Here is a 23,652-nt window from a genome sequence, read left to right as displayed (position 1 = left end):
ATACAGAAATGCAGATGGACACACAGACACATACAGACACATACAGACACACACACACAGACAGAGATACAGATGGACACACACAGACACATACAGACACATATGGAGACACACGCAAACACACACACACACACACACACACACACACAGAAATGCAGATGGACACACAGACACATGCAGACACACACAGACACACACACAGACAGAGATACAGAATCCAGATGGACACACACACACAGACACACACAGACACATACCGAGATACAGATGGACACACACACAGACACATACTCGATGGTTGCCAAAGCTATCTCTTTTTCCATTCATCTATTCTCCATAGCCCTGTATGTATATATATATATATACCAACCTGAAGAGAGTTTACAGCCAGTGGATCAGGGCTGGTTGTGTCCAGCGGGGATGTCCATATCTTGGGACCCCCCTAGTGGTCGTAGGTCGGTGGGTCCTGGGTTCAACCACAGTAATAACCAGGGTTATTTTGGTTCGGATGGAGCAGGTGGGGCTCAAGAGAGGAAACGAGTGGGGAGCTGATTTTAAGGATGGAGGGAGAGAGAGAGAGAGAGAGAGAGAGAGAGAGAGAGAGAGAGAGAGAGAGAGAGAGAGAGAGAGATATGGAGAAGGGGATTAAGATTGAGATGTCCAGTCAAAGCACAAATTCCTGAGAATTCCTTGTTTTGTTTTATTTATGTGTTTATTTTGTTCCCGCCAAAGATTAAAAATGACTTAGAATATAGAGAGGAATGTCCCCTTTGTCCTCATGGAGAACCCTTTAGAAAACAAACCTTCCTGAAACTTTAACTGTGAGTTAAATGTTACTTAATGTTAAATGGAATATGAGTCCAACTGATTGTTTTTTGTTTTGTTTTGTTTGTTTCAGGAATGCGACCAGGTTCATATCGATGATGTGTCGTCTGATGACAACGGGCAGGATCTAAGGTACAACCTACTGTACAACCTACTGTACAACCTACTATACCTGTATATCTGTAGTACAACCTACTATACCAGTATATCTGTAGTACAACCTACTATACCAGTATATCTGTAGTACAACCTACTATACCAGTATATCTGTAGTACAACCTACTATATCTGTAGTACAACCTACTATACCTGTATATCTGTAGTACAACCTACTATACCTGTATATCTGTAGTACAACCTACTATACCACTATATCCAAGGGTAGAAAGTAACTAATTACATTTACTCTTGTTACTGTAATTGAGTAGCTTTTTGCATAATTGTACTTTTCCTAGTAGTTTCGTAAAAAATCTGTCATTTTACTTTGACCTAAGTATATTTAGTTTGAAGTATTAAATAGCATAATATTACAAAATAAAAAAATATCGTACGCTCAGCCAGTCTGAAAATGTATACTGCAGCGTATCAACGCGGCCAATTAGCAACGAGGAGAACAACAAATTGGCGTTAAATCAGTGTAAAGAGATGGAGGCGGAGGAGCCAGAAAGCAAAACAGAGCTAAGATCCAACTGAACTCCTAACAACTCATACAACAGCTGAATCTGGATTGTCAGAAACGAAGTGATTCCCTGGGGCCACATCAAGGGGCCACTCCAGCTTCAAGTCCGTACTCCAACGTGTGAGCTATGGTTTGTGTTAGCCTGGTTGTCTCGCTAGCTCACTGAACTATGACAATGAGCTTGCTTGCTAGTTTGCCAGATAGTGAGCTTGTAAGTAACGTTATTGAATAAAGGGCCTAGGCTTTTTTTTTTCTTCTTTTTTTTACCCCTCATATCAAATAACATGAATTTCAGAGTCAAATCAAATAGTGGAATGTAACCTGGTCTATGTTAGGACGTCCGCGCAACATAGGCCATAAAGGCATTTTGTGTGCAATGCCAACAGAGCTTCACGGAGTGTAAACAATAATAGAAGTTCATAACACAGTTGCAGATTGAAGCATGTGCCCATTACGCACTTAATAATTTCCATGTTGGCTCTATACTCTGTTTTCAACCAGCACTTTTACTCAGGCTATAGGCTAACACACTTGCAATTAACTTGACTGCATCTGCATTCTTACCTGGGCTATTACTTGCAGTAAACCTTCCCTAATCAAGCACGCTACTGTACTCACAGGAGCTTTCAGTTTGTCATGAACAGCAGTAGCCTATTATCTAGAGTTGGGACTGATCCGATCCAATTTCGGTATAGGGTTCCGATACCGGTGTAATTCACCTGTTGGATGTTGGGCTGATGTCACCGTTCCAAATTCCATACAGCGGAGGGCTTCAGAGTGCGACCTTAGTCACATTTAGCAAAAAAATATTTGAGATAGTGCTACAAAAAATTACAACTAGTAGCACCAGTGCAACTTGCAAATAATAGCCCAATTTTTTTATCATATCATCATATCGTATCTCGCGTTCACTTGCCGGGCGGAGAGATGTGTGTGTGTGTGTGCTCTCTGTAGAAATGCCTATCTGGAGCGCCAGCCCCCCCCCCCCCCCCCTCTCTCTCCAGTGCGTACCCTCACTTGTAATGGCATTAGGACATATCGATTCTGTTTTCAAACTACTATACCCGTTTATAATTAATTAAATAAGAATTATCTAGTTTGGACCTGTTTCTTTTTCTTTTCACCACTTTTAGCTCTATTCTAGCCCTATTTTAGCTCTTTTTTTTAGCCCTATGTATTTGTCCATCTTGTTTTTAACACATACTAATAAGTGTATGTTATGTATTAACTGTTTCCATTAACAGTTTTTACTGTTTTTAAATTGCTGTTATGCTGTGATGGACATCTGAATCTCCCCTTGGGGATAAATAAAGGTTTTCAATTCAATTAAATTCAATATCTGTAGTATAACCTACTATTCTCCACTTGCACAATGTGGGGGCGTCATATCCGGTTACGTCTCTAGCCCCGCAGACTTCTTCCAGTCCCATCACAATACATTGAGTTTAGCAACTTTTCTCCTGTCAATTAAACAACTTTTTTATAAGGTTTTTTGGGCTGTATTTCATGTAAAAAAAAAAGTTTACTGGTAGAGTTAGCCACATTAGCATTTAGCTCCGCCTAAATCCAATACATTAATCTGTTAGATATGGGGCATGAAATGAGACATATAACTCAATTAGTATCGACGTGGCATCTGTTAGACCCACGTTTGATATTCTGGAATGTTGAAAAAGTTACGATATTAGTTGTTTAATTGACGGGAGAAAAGTTGCTAAACTCAATGTATTGTGATGGGACTGGAAGAAGTCTGCGGAGCTAGAGACGTAACCGGATATGACGCCCCCACATTGTGCAAGTGGAGAAAACCAGTATATCCAGTGGTGTATAAAGTACTCGAAAGCCATACTTGAGTAAAAGTAAAGATACAGTATCAAAGTAAGTACAAAGTAACAAAACAGCTCAGAATGAGAATCAGAATCTTGTATTGTCACATCACAATACTTTACAGCACAGAGAGTGAAATTCTTTGTGTTTTTTTTGCTCTCTCGACTTTGCTGCAACTGCAACAAAAAATAGAATAGGATAGAAATTCATAAAATAGGATACAAGTAGAATAAAAATAAATAAGAAAGAATGAAAATATAAATGAAGTAGCTCTAAATTATACTACAGTGTGCTACTGGTCTCTCATTATAGTACAACGTCACAGTATGGATACTGTAGTGGCCGCTTGTCATTCCCTAATAAATTGACAAAGCGCCACGATGCACCTACTTAGATGTTCTTCTACTCGGGTAACAAAAGAAGTTGTGGATGTGAGTTGAATGTCCAGGCTGCAGCTGATGTAGTTTGTAAGGTTTATTATCCAAAGAAAATGATGGTTGAGAACAGAACAGTCTTCCCTATTGCTCCGTTAGGAAAAAGTGTCTCTCTCAGCAGGTGCATAACATTACTCTAATTACAGTGCCTATTATACTAAGAAGTGGTGTGCCCCTAATATTCAAAACATAAATACAATACCATTACCATAAACAATACAACTTCCAATATGGCGGTTTTGGCTTCTACAGATACCACGTGCAAAAATAGCTCTAAATTGTAAAACAGTGATCACAGTATGTGTAAGTAGTGTGTGCAGTGTGCGTGTAGGCCTAGCCTCATCACAATGTGCACGTGTGCATGTTTATTAAATATATTTCTCCCTGCCCCCCTCAACCCCCCCCCCCCCCTCCTCTGGCGCGCCTGAAGACGGATCAAACATAACGTTTCAAAATAGCTCCAACAGTCGACGGCGACCAGTGTTGGAAAGCATAACTCGATGCACTAACAAAACAAACTTTTCAAACTATGTAGGCATCTGTAATACAACATGCAGTATATCTGTAGTACAACGAACCTACTATAGCAGTATATCTGTAGTACAACCTACTATACCAGTATGTATGTAGTACAACCTACTATTACAGTATAGCTGTAGTATAACCTACTATTACAGTATATCTGTAGTATATAATCAGACCTCACAGCTCATTCTTGGACCGTCAGCCTGAGTGGAATGTGCTCTGTTTTGCCACCATCAGCAGTGGAGCAGTTTGTGCTAACAGATCTCTCCTTTCCCCGCTCGTTCTCCCTCTCTCTCTCTCCCTCTCTCTCTCTCTCTTACCCCCCTCTCGCCTCCCTCCCCCTGGCAGTACGTATAACTTTGGCTCGGACGGGTTCCACGCGGCAGCGACCAGTGCCAACCTGTGCCTGGCCACGGGCGTCCGAGGAGGGGTGGACTGGATGAGAAAACTGGCTTTCCGCTACAGACGAGTAAAAGAAATCTACACTACCTACAAAAATAACGTCGGAGGTAATCCCCTTTAAACTACCCCGTGCGCGGAACACCACTCAGTGGGGAAGGAGTGTGCGCAGACATGCCTTCATTGTGCCCATGTGTGTGTGCCCGTGTGTGATGGACAGCGGAGGGGGAGGAGACTTTTGAGAGTGCGAGTTCAAATCGCACGCGGTCGCGTTTGTGTACTGGGCTCTGTTAAGGAAGGACAGGACACTCTCACTGAAGAAACATTGCTTTATACTGAAAACTAGGGTAAGCCATTTTAAGTCTATTAGTGAATCTTAAAAGTGAGGAACCAGCTGACTTGATTAAAGGGGCGTGTTTAAAACGGCCATTTTGTTTAGTTAAGTGCCCCCATTAAGGGACTGTTTCCTGTTTACTAGTAGCATCTGATTTGCTGAGTGAGCCATTAAGAGCCTGCCCTGTTTAAAAGCAGAGGTCCACACTGTGTTGAAGTCACTCTGTACTGGGCTCTGTTAAGGAAGGACAGGACACTCTCACTGAAGAAACATTGCTTTATACTGAAAACTAGGGTAAGCCATTTTAAGTCTATTAGTGAATCTTAAAAGTGAGGAACCAGCTGACTTGATTAAAGGGGCGTGTTTAAAACGGCCATTTTGTTTAGTTAAGTGCCCCCATTAAGGGCCAGGTGTTAAGACAGCACTAATTAGTGATAGTGATTTAAAGGCTTGCTGGTGTAGCGTCAGCGAAGCGGCGAGAAACGAAGAGGGACAAAGAGGAGGAGTTATCCTGGAGTTCACCGCCGAGTGATCCACCGATCCACCCAGTGCTAAGTACACCATAATCCTATATTTCCCTCCCACACTGCTATTTCTCTACTTCCTCCCTGCCACTCTCGACAATACAATGTGTCTCATACCTATATCCACAATCTGCTCCTCCAGAACTGACTCTACCCATCCACGCCAGTTTGCTAGTAACCCGGCTAATCTCTCCTACCCTCCTACAGCCACTAATACACCTGTCACAGTACGGGGAGGCTTATGGAATTGTCAATCAGCAGTCAAGAAAGCTGACTTCATTACTGCCTACGCCCATAGTCTAAATCTGCAGCTCCTGGCTCTAACTGAGACCTGGATAACCCCCAATAACTCATCAACACCTGCAGCATTATCTACAAACTATAACTTCACTCACACACCTCGACCTTCCAGACGGGGTGGAGGCACTGCCCTCATGACATCTCCTTCATGGGCTACAAACGTAACACCACTCCCAGAACTGTCACTCTCCTCTCTCGAATATCATGCAGTATCTGTCTCTAATCCTTTCAATCTCACCATTGTTACACTCTACCGCCCTCCAGGTCCGCTCGATCACTTCACAGATGAGCTGGACATGCTTCTTAGCTCCTTACCGGAAGATGGTACCCCTCTCCTTCTACTGGGCGACTTCAACCTGCCTGACTCATCTCAGTCAGTCATAGTAGTCTCCCTCCTACAATCGTTTGACCTGACTCCCACTCCCATGCCTCCCACCCACAAAGCAGGCAACTCCTTGGATCTCATATTTTCCCGTAACTCCAGCATCATTAACACCACGGTAACTCCCCTACATGTATCTGACCATTCCTTCATATCCTTCTCACTAACTCTCATGCTTAACCGAAAGGTCTTCACCCCAACTCAAACAGTCTCACTCAGACGCAACCTGCCCTCCCTATCCCCCTCCACCCTCTCCTCTGACATACTATCCGCTCTACCTTTGAGTGACACCTTCTCTGCTCTCTCCACAGAGATGGCAACCTCCACCCTCCTTTCAGCCCTTGCAACCTCCTTCGACAAGCTCTGTCCCCTCGTTGAGAAACCTGCCCGCCGTTCCCCACCCAGTCCATGGCTGACAGATCCAGTGAGAGAACAAAGACAGGTCCTGAGAGCAGCTGAAAGGAAGTATAGAAAGTCACGCCTCACTGCTGACATCGACACATATCACAACCTCTTGTTAACATTCTCCAAAACCATCACTAATGCCAAAGCTTCTTTCTTCCACCATAGGATCGAGGCCTCTGCCAAGAATCTTCGCAAACTGCATGCTACCATGTCCTCCCTCCTCACTCCCCCCCCACCCCCCCCTCCCTCATCTTTCTCTGCCGAAGACTTTGCGATCTTCTTTGAGGAAAAAGTGGAGAACATCCGCAGCTCCTTCTCCCAACCCCCACCCATTCCAAATGCTGAATCGAGAACCTCATCCTTCACTCTGTCATCTTTCTCTCCCATTACAGAAGCAGAGACCCTGACACTGGTAACGTCAAACCGTCCGACTACTTGCCAGCTGGACCAGCTACCCTCCCCACTCCTCCAGACCATAGCACCAGACATCCTCCCATTCCTAACTGCAACCATCAACTCCTCACTCAACTCGGGGGTGGTCCCCACCTCCCTAAAACAAGCCAGAGTCACGCCGCTCATAAAAAAACCAACCCTGAACCCTACTGTCATAGGCAACTACCGTCCTGTCTCTCTTCTCTCCTTCCTTTCTAAAACACTTGAACGTGCTGTATCCAACCAACTTACTACTTATCTCTTACAGAATGACCTCCTAGACCCTAATCAGTCAGGCTTCAGGACTGGTCACTCCACAGAGACAGCCCTCATTGCGGTCACAGAGGCACTTCACTTAGCAAAAGCGAAAGGCCTCTCCTCTGTCCTGATTCTCCTAGATCTATCTGCAGCCTTCGACACAGTCAACCACCAGATCCTCCTTGCGGCCCTCGCAGGAATGGGAGTGGCTGGCTCTGCGCTGACATGGCTGTCATCATACCTCAATGACCGCTCCTACCAAGTGTCATGGAGAGGGACCCTGTCGGCCACCCGCCCCCTGCGGACGGGTGTCCCCCAGGGCTCGGTTTTAGGACCCCTTCTCTTCTCCCTCTACACTAAATCACTGGGTAACATTATCACGTCTCATGGCTTCTCCTACCATTGTTATGCCGACGATACTCAACTCTTCCTCTCCTTCCCTCCCTCAGATATCAACGTCTCTGTGCGGATCTCGGCCTGTCTGTCCGACATCTCAGCCTGGATGACGTCCAACCACCTCAAACTGAACCTAAGCAAAACAGAATTGCTCCACCTGCCTGCCAAATCCTCCCCCCTAACCGACCTTTCAATCACAGTCGAGAATGCAGCTGTGACTGCGTCCCCGACCGCCAAGAACCTTGGTGTTGTCCTCGACGACCAGTTGAACTTCTCTGCTCACATCGCAGCGACGACCAGAACCTGCCGATTCCTCCTGAGCAACGTCAGAAGGATACGCCCCTTCCTGACAAAAGAAGCCACCCAACTCCTCGTCCAATCAACAGTCATCTCCCGCCTCGACTACTGCAATGCACTGCTCGCTGGCCTCCCGGCCACTGCCACTAAGCCTCTTCAACTCATTCAGAACGCAGCGGCCCGCCTGATCTCAAACCTACCGAAGTCGGCCCATGTCACCCCACTTCTTAGGGACCTGCACTGGCTCCCCATTGCTGCACGAATCCGCTTCAAGGCCCTCGACCTAGCATACCGTGCGGCAAAGGGAACCGCTCCCGCCTACCTCCGGTCAATGGTCTCTAACTACACACCCTCAAGACCCCTACGCTCTGCATCTTCTGGCCGCCTCAGACCTACTCCTATCCAAGCTCCGGGAGGGTCATCAAAGAGAAGTCGCCTATTCTCAGTCCTTGCCCCACAATGGTGGAATGAACTACCCACCCCAGTTAGGACAGCCGAATCACGTCCAATCTTTCGCCGTCGACTAAAGACGCACTTCTTCAACCATTATCTGAATTAAAAAAAAAAAAAAAAAAAAAAAAAAAAAAAAAATCTAACCCTAACTAACCGTACTGTCATGCACTTGTCCTAATAAACTAACCTACACTGTAGCACTCAACACTTTGATGAACATTGTTGCTCAGCTGATAGAGTTGTGCCCTTCCTGATGGCTTGTCGTACAGAACTTGTAAGTCGCTTTGGATAAAAGCGTCAGCTAAATGACTAAATGTAAATGTAAATGTGTGAGGGAATGGGATTTTTGCGTACTCCAAAAGTCGAGGACACGGAACTTTTACGAAACAATCCATTTAGCTGTTCCAAAAATAACCAGGTACATTACTCGCCCACCGTTGTCTTGCTCTCAAACACTGCTGCTTTTGAACGCATCCCTGGTTTCTCTCCACTGGCTCTCTCATTCTCAAACCCCCCCCCCCCCCCCCCCCTCAGTAGCTAGCTTTGTTGTTAGCAACGTGCTAACTGCTACTATACCCCTCATCTCCGTTCGGAAAATATTTGGAATCCACTGTTTAACGTTACATGACAGGATTCAGCAGAGGGACACTGTCGTCTGTAGATTTAGCAAAGCTCTAAAATGATCCACGTTCAAACTAGCGTTAGCTAACTAGTGCAGGCTGCCCACCTGCAGCTGAGTGGTGGAAACGTTGGAAAACGTTGGAAAACGATGACACCATCGAAGGAAACCGCCTCAATTTGACATTTAAATTGTATAGCTCTTCCAGACATTAAATGAAAATTATTCATACAAATATACCCCCTGTTCACTGTAAAGTGCCACGTTTTGATATATTGAGCTTTCAAATTTAAGTTCCATTTTTTGGAACACACAACCTAAAACCCCTCCCTATCTCCCTCTCCCAAACTGTTCCTACAACAATTTGTTTATGTTTAAATGTCAACATTATCTGTCTGTCCATCCATACTATCAAACTCCTCTGACCTCATCTGGTCTTTCCAAAGACCAGAGATGGAACGCAAACACACACAGAGAAAGGGAGAATGGCTTATAGCAGACTTAATGATTTTTGAATATGTCAGATAATGAAGTTAAATGTTTATTATCAACAACTATCTAGTTAGTTTTTATAGTGTAACGTTTTGCTACTTAAAATCATTGAACGTAGAGAGAGAGCGGGGCCCCCCCCTTTCCTCACTAATGGAACTCTGCTGTTTTCTCTGCCTCTGAGCAGGGTTAGCTTAGCTTAGTTGGCGTAAGCAGCTAACGTTAGGTTTAGGTCTTTAACGCAACGTGGACATAAAGGAATGGCGATGATGCAAAGCATGTTAGATGCATTTAACCCGTTTGTGAGGGAAAAAGCAGGGACTTATTTCGGGTCGCAAAATGAGACCAAATAGGCGCACTCTGGAGCCCTGCTGTAATATCTACACACACAGGCGTGCTACTGCTGTTGTTGTTGGGCTAACCTGACTCTGCCAGATGGTTTGTTTTCACATCTCGTGTGATGATGATCTTGCGCGAATCCAGCTGCCGGAGCTGCGCGCCACAGGATTTTCAAAATAAGAGTATCGATATGAACCGATCTTTTTACCGTTGCGTCGATCCTATTGGATCCTTGATAATTAGATCGATGTATCGTCCCACACACCCGGTGACCAAATCGTGTAGCTGGTGCGACCAACTGAGAAGGTTGTGCTGCCAGTGGAAAGTTAGTCTGGAGCCCTGGGGTACATTTTTGTGTGTGTTTGTGTCTGTCTGCGTTGTGTATGTATGTGTTTATGTGTACGCATATGCACATTTGTGTGTGTGTGTGTGTGTGTGTGTGTGTGTGTGTGTGTGTGTGTGTGTGTGTGTGCGTACCAAGCTGTGTGTGTTTTGAAAGCACACATGCCACACCACTTGGTCAGGGTAAATTTTGAAGATTTAGCTGGTATTCGGAGGGGCCGGTCCAACCCAAACATTGTTTCCTCTCTCCGTCTCAGGTCTGCTGGGCCCGGCCAAAAGGGAAGCCTGGTTACAATTGCGAGCAGAAATTGAAGCCTTGACGGACTCCTGGTTAACACTGGCACTGAAAGCACTAACATTAATCCACTCAAGGTAGGTCTCCGCTCAGGAAAACGGTACCCAGTCCCACACCACACGTATATAAACTAGCATGTGGTGTAAATAAGTCAACTCTGTTCTCCTCAAACCCTTAAAGAAAACACTAGGCACCATATTTATCTTTGGGCTCGGGCTCCGAGTCCGTGATTTTTGAAAGATAGCATGCTAACAGAGCTGACTTAAATGTTAAACAAAAAAAAGATAATCGTTAAAGCCCTGATCCAGATTATTTTCTTGACCGTATAAGTGTTGCTGGGTATTATTCACATACATTCTAAGAGTTTGATTAGCGGAAGATGAACCTTTTGGAACTTTCTTCACCAATGAATCAGAATATAATGTTTCTGCTCCTAGGGTTTACATTTACCCACGTAGACAAATGGAAAGCAGTTAATATATTTAAAAAATGAATATTTAGCTGTTGTGAAGTGTTAGTCCTTGTGTTAGTCCTTGTATCAAAACCTCAGTCATATTTAGCTGTTGTCTAGTGTTAGTCCTTGTATCAAGACTGATTGATTGATTGATTGATTGATTGATTGATTGATTGATTGATTGATTGATTGATTGATTGATTGATTGATTGATTGATTGAAAACTTTATTAACAGATTGCAGAATGGGTACAATACAGTACGGCTCAATACACACAATTGTTAAGGGGATGCAGACCAGAAAAAGAATTTCGTCTTGTTTACATCAGGGTCCCCCATTTTCAAATGATCATAACATTTATGACGACATACAGATAAACCGTACTGTTACATCCAGACATTTATGACATACAAGATATACAAATATACAGTACTGTTTAAGAGACAGAGATTCTAAAAGAGAATATATACATTTGAGGAAACTGTATGGGGGGGTGGGGGGGGTTTGGACATTTACAGGGGCCAGTTTCGAATTGCAGCCTCCCGTAGGTGCTCTTTGAGAGCGGTTTTGAAGGTGGGTAGGGATTCACATTCCTTTACGGCTGTGGGTAGGGCGTTCCACATTGATGTGGCATAATTGCGAAACGTGTTTTTAGTCCCTTGTTTGAGCCGAATCTGGGTTGAACATGATTTGTGGAGCTCCCTCTCAGTCAATCCATTGGATACATGTTTTCATGTTTGAACCACAGATTACATGGGGCCCTTAAAATAGAAAAAAATCCAATCCCTCCTCCCGGTACATCTCGGTTGCGTCGTGACGTAATAATGATAAATAGTGTCTCTAATTTGTGTGGTCTGTGTTTTTCTTGTGTCCTCCCTCTGAGTGATTTAGAATGATGTCATCCCTCTCCTCTCTCTTCCTCTCCCCCTCTCCTCCTCCTCCTCCTCTCCTGAAGGTCAAACTGTGTGAACATCCTGGTGACCACCACGCAGCTCATCCCCGCGCTGGCCAAGGTCCTGCTCTACGGCCTGGGCATCGTCTTTCCCATCGAGAATATTTATAGTGCAACCAAAATAGGTAAATTAAGATTAGATTAGATTCAAATGTATTGTCATTATATACAGCATGTTGTGGAATGCTCAGATATGACAAGAAAGGTCAACAAAAAATGCCCTAGTGAGAGAAATGACAACAAAGAATGGATATTTGGCTTTGTTATGTCTTCACACAAAGAACTGGAGAATAGGCCAAATGTCATATCTCCTAAACCTTGGCCTTGTTATAAGAACACCGTCAGACTGTCGCCCTAGTGTCTTTATACTAGTTGATCATATTAACTAGTCAAGGCTGTAAGACATAGAATATGTATTTTTAACACAGAACTATATGACATGATAATATTCTCTCCCATCACAAGCAAAAGTACAGTACAATGAAAATAAGTTTGGCATCCAACCAGAGTGCAAATGTAATGGTAAAGTGCAATAGTAAAAGAATATATATATATATATATATATATATATATATATATATATATATATATATATATATATATATATATATATATATATATATATATATAAATGACTACTACTGAGTGTGGTGCTAATCAGATGTATGTACAGAGTAATATTAATATATACAGGTATAAAGACAATATGGTAGTAAGTCATGCTGGCCAGCAGCGTAACTAGTAACAGTAGGTAAGGGATATGTACAGATATTAGAGGTGGGCATAGATAAATTTTTTTAATCTAGATTAATCTATCTGCAATCCTGGATTTAATCTAGATTAATCTAGATTAAAATGGCTCAAAAAAAAAGAAAGAAAACCTGCCGAAGGCATTCAAAATATGTGTGTTCTACCCAAATAATGACCAGAAGTAAGTCCTTACTTTTTCTTTCCTCCTTATGTTTCTCAGGCCAGGTGGCCCATTACACCATGAGCCCATCTCCCGTTTCCAAAATGCATTACAGACTGTTTGAAAAAGCTGTTTTGCTATGATAATTGGTAATGAAATATCAAAATAATGTTCAATAAGATGTACTTGTGTTTAATAAGTTATTTTATTCAGAAGTTAACACAAATCAATAATATTACCAGTACAGTACAGTATCTAGCACACTCTCAGGAGCAAAACAGAAAGAATCATTTCAAACTTGAACTATGTGACATGGCTTGAATCAACTGCTCCAGCGGAGTTGCTCAGTGGCCAATGGTGTCAACTGTGGTTGTACTGGGCAGCTCCCAGGTGTGAATGGAACTGTGAGAATGTGAAGCAGGGCGTTCCTGAAAAAGAGCATCTGTGCTCAGCGAACCTACCCAGGGTAAATAAAGGTAAAAAATAAAAATGTAATTTTTTATTTATTTTTTTTTTAGATTAATGCGTTAATTATATTATCGCGCGATACTAGTATAGCGTTAACGCAGCACATTAACGCCGTTAACGGCCCAGCTCTAACAGATATGTAAAAGGATTATGTGCAGGTGGATATATATGGTATATATATGGTATATACAGCATTATTGTACATGCTTACATACTTACATACATACTTATATGGGTAGACTATAGTATGAGGTATGTAGTTATAATTATTATGATTACAGTGTAGGGACTTCAAAGTCGTACAAATAACACCATCTTTGTCTACACATCATTCTGAGACGTTGGTAAAAAAAAATTTATCACAATCTCTAGGGTTTCAAGAAATTTACATTTTAATGATGAGGTCACAACGACTACAGGACATTCTAATGATGAGGTCACAACGACTACTGGACATTCTAATGATGAGGTCACAACGACTACAGGACATTCTAATGATGAGGTCACAACGACTACTGGACATTCTAATGATGAGGTCACAACGACTACTGGACATTCTAATGATGAGGTCACAACGACTACTGGACATTCTAATGATGAGGTCACAACGACTACTGGACATTCTAATGATGAGGTCACAACGACTACTGGCCATTTTAATGATGAGGTCACAACGACCACTGGACAGTCTAATGATGAGGTCACAACCACTACAGGACATTCTAATGATGAGGTCACAACGACTACAGGACATTCTAATGATGAGGTCACAACGACTACAGGACAGTCTAATGATGAGGTCACAACGACTACAGGACAGTCTAATGATGAGGTCACAACGACCACTGGACAGTCTAATGATGAGGTCACAACGACTACTGGACAGTCTAATGATGAGGTCACAACGACTACAGGACATTCTAATGATGAGGTCACAACGACTACAGGACATTCTAATGATGAGGTCACAACGACTACTGGACAGTCTAATGATGAGGTCACAACGACCACTGGACAGTCATGATGAGGTCACAACGACTACTGGACATTCTAATGATGAGGTCACAACGACTACTGGACAGTCTAATGATGAGGTCACAACGACTACAGGACATTCTAATGATGAGGTCACAACGACTACAGGACATTCTAATGATGAGGTCACAACGACTACTGGACATTCTAATGATGAGGTCACAACGACTACAGGACATTCTAATGATGAGGTCACAACGACTACTGGACAGTCTAATAATGAGGTCACAACAACTACAGGACATTCTAATGATGAGGTCACAACGACTACAGGACATTCTAATGATGAGGTCACAACGACTACAGGACATTCTAATGATGAGGTCACAACGACTACAGGACATTCTAATGATGAGGTCACAACGACTACAGGACATTCTAATGATGAGGTCACAACGACTACAGGACAGTCTAATAATGAGGTCACAACAACTACTGGACAGTCTAATAATGAGGTCACAACAACTACTGGACATTCTAATGATGAGGTCACAACGACTACAGGACAGTCTAATGATGAGGTCACAACGACTACAGGACAGTCTAATGATGAGGTCACAACGACTACTGGCCATTTGGAGCTACAGTTTTGGAATTTCAAGATTCTAAGAAAACATCTCCCAATAATAGTAACGGTACGATGAGGATAATGGCGTGGTAGTACGTGCGGCAAGAGTGACATCCGGTTGCAAAAACGGTGCGATTGGACAGAGGCGTGGACGGGGGGGGGCGGGAGGTCGGGACACTGGAGAGGGTTGATGTTCCCGGGTGAAGGAAGAGGTCTAATCAGCCTGGGATTATTTTCCTGCGCCGGGCCTCCCCAGGCCTCTGCCTCTCAGCCCCAGCATATGAAACCACTTCTGAACATTTATGTCATTCCACAGCCACAGACCCCCCCCCCCCCCCCCCCCCACCCCCCTTCTTCACTGTTTCTAATGCAAAGTAAACATCGAGCTTCACTCCTGCGCCATTTTCGAGCCAATCGGCATGGAGCGTGAGGAGAGTGTACTGTATATAGCGTGGGGGGCGGGGGGGGGGGGTTCTCAGAGCGTTAAGCCTCCAGGTTCCTGTACTCTGCGTCCTGCAGCATGTGAGGCTGATTTAGCTGATTTAGCTCGTTAAAGTCCATTTGTCCCAGGCTCGGGGAGGAGAAAGACACCCTTAATGCTTTTCAGATTGCCTTTATCTGCGGGCTGATCTTATCAGGTCCCTCTCACTGAGGCCAAAGTGTTTACACTCTGGCCTGTTTGGTAACGCGTGGTGTTTTTCGAAGGGGCTCTTGTCTCTGTGTGTGTGCACGCGCGCGCGCGTGTGTGTGTGTGGGTGTATATGTGTGTGTGTATATGTGTGTGTGTATATATGTATGTGTATATGTGTGTGTGTGTATGTGTGTGTGTATATATGTGTGTGTGTGTGCGTGTGTGTATATGTGTGCATGTGTGTGTGTGTGTGCGTATATGTGTGCGTATATATGTGTGTGGGTGTGCGTGCACTAACCTCTGCTGACGTTTCCCCCCCCTGTGCCCCCCCCCCCCCCCCCCACACAGGGAAGGAGAGTTGCTTTGAGAGAGTAATTCAAAGGTTCGGGAGAAAAGTTGTTTACGTTGTCGTGGGAGACGGCGTGGAAGAGGAGCAAGGCTCAAAAAAGGTACGACGAGACGTTTCATTTGACATATCTCCCATACGAGCATGGACTGTAGTTAAAAACCCACGGTATTCCTGTGGTTTGTTCGTAGTGATTCATAGTATCCAAGTGTTTTTATCCTGCACATTATAGATTTAACACAGTGATACCTGTTGTGATAAATCTTTTCATACACCCTATATAGTTTTATAAAAACCTGTGGTTTTACCATAGAAATATTATGGTATTACTAGTATTTGGTGCATAAAAGAAAAAACTACACAGGAATACTAGTTTTACTACAGTTAATGTTCATATGGGAAATGATACTGTATGTATGTATGTATGTATGTATGTATGTATGTATGTATGTATGTATGTATGTATGTATGTATGTATGTATGTATGTATGTATGTATGTATGTATGTGTGTATGTATGTATGTATGTATGTATGTATGTATGTATGTATGTGTGTACATGCATACTGTACCTAAAATAAATGCACTTGTTACTTCCTGTGTGTGGCTCTACGGTACAACACCGATATGTTTACCAAAACACTGACAATAACATTACATTCTTCTCTACTCCTGAAAAGTGCCAACATTTGATCACTGACCCATCATGCACATAAATAAATGCATAAATGCAAATAAAAACAAATAAAATAAAATAATCTTTAATTAATCCCACTTCCCTCCTCCAATCATACCATTATGTCCTTCCTCACAGATGGACTGACAAAGCTCTCTCCATTTCCCTGTATCTTTTGTTAATAGACTATCAGAGCAGCAAGACTTGAATTTGCGATGTTGTCTCGAGCGAATGAATTAGTGACTTAGCAACTTTGTTTGCTCATAGGATTTCTCTTTGAGCTGCTGCTACATCCAAATGTGTTTTATGTAACCCTTTCACTAACCACACTACAGAAGGTTAACCCTTTGTTATGTGGCAGTGAAAGGGTTAACATGCTGGTTGTGAAAGGGTTAACCATTTGTCGTGTGGCAGTGAAAGGGTTAACATTCTGTATTATCGCTGTGAAAGGGTTAACCCTTTGGTAGTGTGGAAGTGAAAGGGTTAAACGTAGGGTGTACAGCTGTGAATCAGAGCAGTAGTCATACTGTCGTTACACTATTCACTGTTTACAGAGCGGCTCGGAGATGTCGCCTCTTGATGACATCATCACTAGGGTCTCGTCTCTCTCCGGTGTTCCTAAGGAGAGACTCGTCGAAAAAAACGAAAATAGAATTCTATTTTCGATTTTTAGGGTGGGTTTTCCCTTCTTCTTCTTTTACACACACAGGGAGGCGGGAAGAGGCGAGATTTGTTCTCTCGATTAGCTCCTCTCGAGGTGAGCAGTTCATTATGTGAATGCTTGGAAGTGCACAAAACATACCGACCATACCTTCGCAGAAAAGGAAAGGAGTCAAAGAGCCTCTACACACACACACACACACACACACACACACACACACACACACACACACACACACACACACACACACACACACACAGCACTCCTCCTCATCCTTCTTACTTTGCTTTCATCCATTTATCCTCTTATACTGGCTGTTCAAGTACAAGAGAGAAAGCCTCCAGTATGTAATCAGCCCTCCTCCTCCTGCCTCCTCCTGCCTCCTCCTCCTCCTCCCTCCTGCCTCCTCCTCCCCCACCAGCTCAGGTTTACAAAGCAGGGGAGTGGAGCGATGGCATAATTATATATTCCTGCCCGGGTGCCGTGAGCAGCGTCAATACTGTATGTGTAACGCTAGACCGGCCCTTTCAGGCGTGTTCTGAGGCACGCCGCAAATAGAACACGCATCCGAAGAGGCTTACATCTTTGTTGATGAAATTTGAATATTTACCACAATGACAGGCCTGTTAGTTAAAAGAGGCGGGCCCCGAGAAAAGGAGAGGGGGGCCCCCTGGCGTCTTTTAGGGCCCCTGTCTCCAGAAACAGAGATCTCGGTTCTCTCTCTGTTCAGGTGCCTCTCTGACATCTGACTCGCCCTCCCTCTCTCCCTCTCTCTCTCCCTCCCTCCCTCCCTCTCTCTCTCTCTCTCTCTCTCTCTCTCTCTCTCTCTCTCTCTCTCTCTCTCTCTCTCTCTCTCTCTCTCTCTCTCTCTCTCCTCAGAAGATTTCTGTTACCTCTTGCTTCTTGCCAAGAATTGAACATTTTGTATTTGGCTTTTCTGCCAAGTTTGGATCTAAACCAAATGCCACCCTGTGAAAACCCGCACGCAGCCAAAATAGTCATTAGCTAATTAATCAGCACGGGGGGGGGGGGGGGGACAAGGCGCTGTCAAGGTGGCCTCCAGCTCCCCTTCTCAAGCACAGAGGGAGAGTGATTAGGGCGAGGAGAGAGACACCCCCCTCTTCCAGGGAACTGGATCTAAACCAATAGCTTCTTTATGGTGAAAAGGCTGTGACGCGGCGTTGGGAATACAGTCTGCAGAGAGGGGTGGCTGTGGGAATAAAGTCTGCAGAGAGCAAGGTTCGCACAAGGTCCTTGAAGTGCTTGAAGCGCTTGATTTTTTACCAAAAAAAAGTCCAGGCCTGGAAGTCCTTGAAAACAGCAAATGTTTTAACAAGGTGCTTAAAAAGTAATTGGAATTCAAATCAACCATTCGCATTGAAAGTTTTGTTTATCCATGATCAAATTGTTCTGAATCAAGAAATTGCATTTTTTTTAACTAATTGTCGGAAAGCCATAAATATAAAAATAAAACACATTTAAAAGTGAATTGTATCCTTTTAAATGCCCTTTTAAAATTAAAAAGAGTGCTTGGTAAAGTACTTGAAAGTCATTGAATTTCATTTTGCAATGTCTGTGGGAACCCTGGGAATGGCTTTGGGAATACGGTCTCCAGAGAGGGATGGCTTTGGGAATACGGTCTCCAGAGAGGGATGGCTGTGGGAATACAGTCTCCAGAGAGGGATGGCTGTGGGAATACGGTCTCCAGAGAGGGATGGATTTGGGAATACGGTCTTCAGAGAGGGATGGCTTTGGGAATACAGTCTTCAGAGAGGGATGGATTTGGGAATACGGTATTCAGAGAGGGATGGCTTTGGGAATACAGTCTTCAGAGAGGGATGGATTTGGGAATACGGTCTCCAGAGAGGGATGGCTGTGGGAATACGGTCTTTAGAGAGAGATGGCTTTGGGAATACGGTCTTTAGAGAGGGATGGCTTTGGGAATACGGTCTTTAGAGAGAGATGGCTGTGGGAATACGGTCTTTAGAGAGAGATGGCTTTGGGAATACGGTCTCCAGAGAGGGATGGCTGTGGGAATACGGTCTTTAGAGAGAGATGGCTGTGGGAATACGGTCTTTAGAGAGAGATGGCTTTGGGAATACGGTCTCCAGAGAGGGATGGCTGTGGGAATACGGTCTTTAGAGAGGGATGGCTGTGGGAATACGGTCTTTAGAGAGGGATGGCTTTGGGAATACGGTCTTTAGAGAGAGATGGCTGTGGGAATACGGTCTTTAGAGAGAGATGGCTTTGGGAATACGGTCTCCAGAGAGGGATGGCTTTGGGAATACGGTCTTCAGAGAGGGATGGCTGTGGGAATACGGTCTTTAGAGAGAGATGGCTTTGGGAATACGGTCTCCAGAGAGGGATGGCTTTGGGAATACGGTCTTCAGAGAGGGATGGCTGTGGGAATACGGTCTGCAGAAGAGAGGGATGGCTGTGGAAACAGAGAAAGAAAAGAAAAGATGCAAATATTTGTACTCTCGTCTCGAGTTGTCGGAGTGTGACGTTGATGGAAGGATAAGGTTTTCTTTACGTTCTTTTTTTCTCCCCTCATCTGAGCGGTTTGAGTCCCGTGACACACGCGGCGCGGTAAAAGGTCTCTGTGTCAACACACGAGAAGGACGTGGAATAACACGACAATTTCACCCATCAGGAGGCGTGTATCAGACGTGACACCGTGGAACTACAAAAGCAAAGAGTTTGAAGTCCACCCTCCCCCCCACAACCCCCACAACCCTCCACCTCATCCTTAAAAAAAAAAGTCCAGAATCTCAGTGAAACAATTCCGCCTGCAGTTATTACCATTGCCGGGGAGGAGAGGATGGGAGGAGAGAGAGAGAGAGAGAGATAACATCTCCCTGCTTTTAAAAACTTAAAAGCAGAAGACAATTTACAAAACAAAAGCCTGAGAGCTTTTTAAGGGTCATCGCAGGCTCTCCTGAGCGGAACGCATGGCAGGGAGGAGAGGCCATACCTTTGATAAGGAGAGAACGAGGGGGGTAATGGTCTCCACACTCTGAAGGGGGCTGAAGGACCGTCTACCTGACAAGCCCCCTTTCATTCCCCCCCCCCCACCCCCCCCCCCCCCCCCCCCTCGACTCGGGTTTCTCCCCCGGCCCTCCTGCTTGGGAACAACAGTTCATTTGCACCGCGGGCCTGAATTGAACAGACAGAGATCTGCAGGGGGAGGGGAGAGGGTGGAGGGTCGGGGGGGGGGGCGGGTTCTCGAAAAAAGCCCAATGTGGGCCAGTTCATTCCTCTCGCATTAAGAGGAGAGCTGCCAGACTAGCGCTACGCGGCTACTAGTCAGTCAGGAGGATATTAGTTAGAGAGTTATAGGTGTACCGTTTGGCATACGAGGCAGAGCAGCGTGCGGTGTGAGTGGTGCTTAGGGGAGTGGGAGAGAGTACTACGCACAGGGGACAGAGAGTGGCTGTCAGCCGTAGGCTATTTGGCCCCCGATTGTTTTTCCAGATGAATGGAACCGGCAGTCGTTCACCCGTAGCCCCATTTGTTTTTTATTATCTGTAAATTGTGAGCTTAGTAATGGACAAATAGAAAAACGTTGAATTGTGCCAGGAGGGGAATTTGTATTTCTTATTTTTATTTTTTTTGTCTTTTTTTTTTATCAATACGTATCACAATATAACATTTTTTTTGGTTGACATTCTCTGAAATCTCTGAAAACATTTTGTAGGAATTTGAAGTCATCATTTAATTTGTATTATTGATAACAAAACTGTGCATCACGATTCACAATACATATATACCAAAAAATAAAACGGCACAATCACATTATGGATATTGAATAAATGTTCCTCCATGTGACGCTGTGGTCCTTCTCCCCCTCGCAGCACAACATGCCCTTCTGGAGGATCTCCAGCCACTCCGACCTCATGGCCCTGCACCACGCCCTGGACCTGGAGTACTTGTAGCACCGTCCGCCGTCCGTCGTATCCTCCCCACCCCACCCGCTCCGCTGCAGCGCACCCCCCCGCAACCTTTCACCTACAGGCCCCCCTGTCCCACGCCCGAAGCAGATCCCAACCCCCCGTCCCCCCCCCCTCCGAAAAAGGCCCCCCTGTGTCGCCTGGCATCTGTGGGGGAAGAAAAGAGGAGAGAGAGGAAAGAGAGAGAGAGAGGCTGAGTGACACGGTCACCGTGTTGACATACGGTCACAATTCGTCTTAACCCCTAAACCTTTTTTTTTTTTTGGCGGGCGGGGGGGGGGGGGGGGGGGGGATTTACGGCGCTGCAGCTGCTTGCCCTGGTTACTGTGAATTGGCTGCTCTCTGAAGCCGTCAAAGTGTTTTACGGCCCCCCTGTCTGCTGCCGGGACTCTGTCAGGGTTCACACCTGTGAGCGGAGCAGAGCTACCGGCGGCCGCGCCCCGCCCGCCCCGCCTCACCTTCACCGCCGCTTCAACCACAAGGGACTCAGCTATAGCAAAACCACAGGCCCGCAACCACTGGGGGGTGGCATCTCTCTCTCTCTCTCTCTCTCTCTCTCTCTCTCTCTCTCTCTCTCTCTCCTCTATCTCTCTCTCTCTCTCTCTCTCTCTCCCTCCCTCTGTCCCATCTCTCCACTTTTTCCTCTCTTTGCCACTCCTCCACCGCTATCTTTATGCTCACATGCCTCACCACGTTTTCCCCCCTATCTATCGGTCTCTCTCGGTCTCCCCTCCGCGGTGGGACAGACAGACAGACGGACAGACAGAGGGGCTGCTACTTAGTTAGCCGTTGGCCTCTAAAGGAAGACCGTGCTTCTTATTTATGAACGGAGACTTTGTGCGTGTCGGGGGAAGGTACCTCGATGACGAAAGACTCGTGCCTTTTTCACGTTAAGCAAAGTACTTTTTTTGATTTTCATCCACGCAAGAGAGGAGGGAAGACGTTTATGGAAGAAACAAAACAAAAAAAATGGGGGGTTTTCTAATAATTTAAGAAAATTAAGAAACTTTATTTACAATGCTGAGACAATCGTGTACAGAGGAATTCTTTTTGTGTGTGTAAATTTGTAATCACTGGACTATTCCTTCTTGTATTCATGTAGGTACAATGCTCTTGAAAGGTGGCAATGCTTTTTAATTGAAGTATAGAGAGAAGAGGGAAAAAAGGCATCCTAGAGCACATGACGTTGTGCGAACACCTTAAAAGTGTTGATGTGTTCAAGTTTTTTTTTTTTGTTTTTTTTTTTTGTTCATTAAACAAACGTGTAGATAAAAAGGGATTTTGTTATAACTTGTTTTGTCAAGACCCAAAAGCATGGATGTCAAGTGTCAATGATCATTTCATTTGAATCAGTCAGGTTTATCCTTCACACTCTTTTCTTTTTTTGTTTACAGTCAAAAGGAAACCTCACAAAGAAGCAATGTGTAGTTTTGGGCGATAGAACAATTGGAAACCTTTCTGAAAAGTTAAAATGAGTTAACGATTAACGATGTATATCTTTAGAACTGGGTTACTAAAGTGGCCCACCGAGAGGAACACTGAACACTATGAAGCTACATGTAGGAATGATGTGTTTGGCTGTGGCATCCCACCCCCCCACCACATTCACAAACACAAAAAAGTATTCTAAAGGTGAATGTTGGTCAATATGGTTTCTAAAGGTAATTTATTGGATTTGTGTTGAGATAAGAAAACAGGTTCTAATCATTTCAAGTCATTTCACTAATAATTTCAAGTAGTCCTGGTGGTCATTTGTTCTTCTTCCCAAAGCTACACAGCAGAGCTTTAGATATTTAGATATTTTCCCGATCATTTAGAATGAGTACCGTTGGTGGCCTCAAAACGCATGCAATTATGTGTTTATTATAATTAGGCGTTTGATTTAGTGGTTGAATCTACACGGTTCTCATTTGGTCAGGCCGGCAACGAGGACCGCGTCGACGCGGGCCACAACATTTTTGCGTTTGTAAAATTGCACACGGTTTGAGCCTCATTTAAAATGATCAGGGAAAAATCTTACCTCTCAACCTTTAACCTTTAACCTTTAACTCTCAACTTTCTATATAACTTACCAGGTCTCCTCTGCGGCAAGCTGTTTTTACATTCACGTTTCACTAAGGAATAGGTGTTCGTTTTTAACCTTTTCTTTATTTTTCAGCGAGTTAGATCAGAACTAGTATAGTCCCCTACGGCATCCCACCAGCTTGCAGCCCTAATTCCATATATTTCGAAGCAAAAAACATAACCGTGATACCATTATAACTCCATAAGGGTTTTCTTTATCTGGCATGGATGTGAGTGGGGAAGTTTAAAAACCATTCACCTCTCACCGTTCTCGCCGCTTTAGAGCCATTTTGATGACAATTTCTCAGTTTTCATGAAAAAATAAATCAAGCTTAAATAGGTTTTATTATCTTTTATACAAGCGCTATAACACAACTCTTGTAC

The 23,652-nt window shown here is 44.3% G+C and overlaps 1 protein-coding gene across 1 annotated transcript; it reads left to right on the top strand.

Annotated features, from left to right (window-relative positions):
- Nucleotides 1-898: 898 nt before the first annotated feature.
- LOC311248127 (protein phosphatase EYA1) lies at nt 899-21,426 on the top strand (the record flags this gene model as incomplete). The annotated part of the gene is made up of 6 exons (XM_084339070.1): nt 899-957; nt 4,639-4,799; nt 10,517-10,631; nt 11,964-12,085; nt 15,921-16,021; nt 21,109-21,426. Coding segments are annotated over 6 exons (639 nt in total), but the record flags the coding sequence as incomplete, so codon positions are not given.
- Nucleotides 21,427-23,652: the final 2,226 nt, after the last annotated feature.

This window comes from Notolepis coatsorum (assembly GCF_963971535.1).
Source record: "Notolepis coatsorum genome assembly, contig: SCAFFOLD_2562, whole genome shotgun sequence".
In the NCBI taxonomy this organism is placed as follows: Eukaryota; Metazoa; Chordata; class Actinopteri; order Aulopiformes; family Paralepididae; genus Notolepis; species Notolepis coatsorum.
This window is presented reverse-complemented; position numbering and strand designations above follow the sequence as displayed.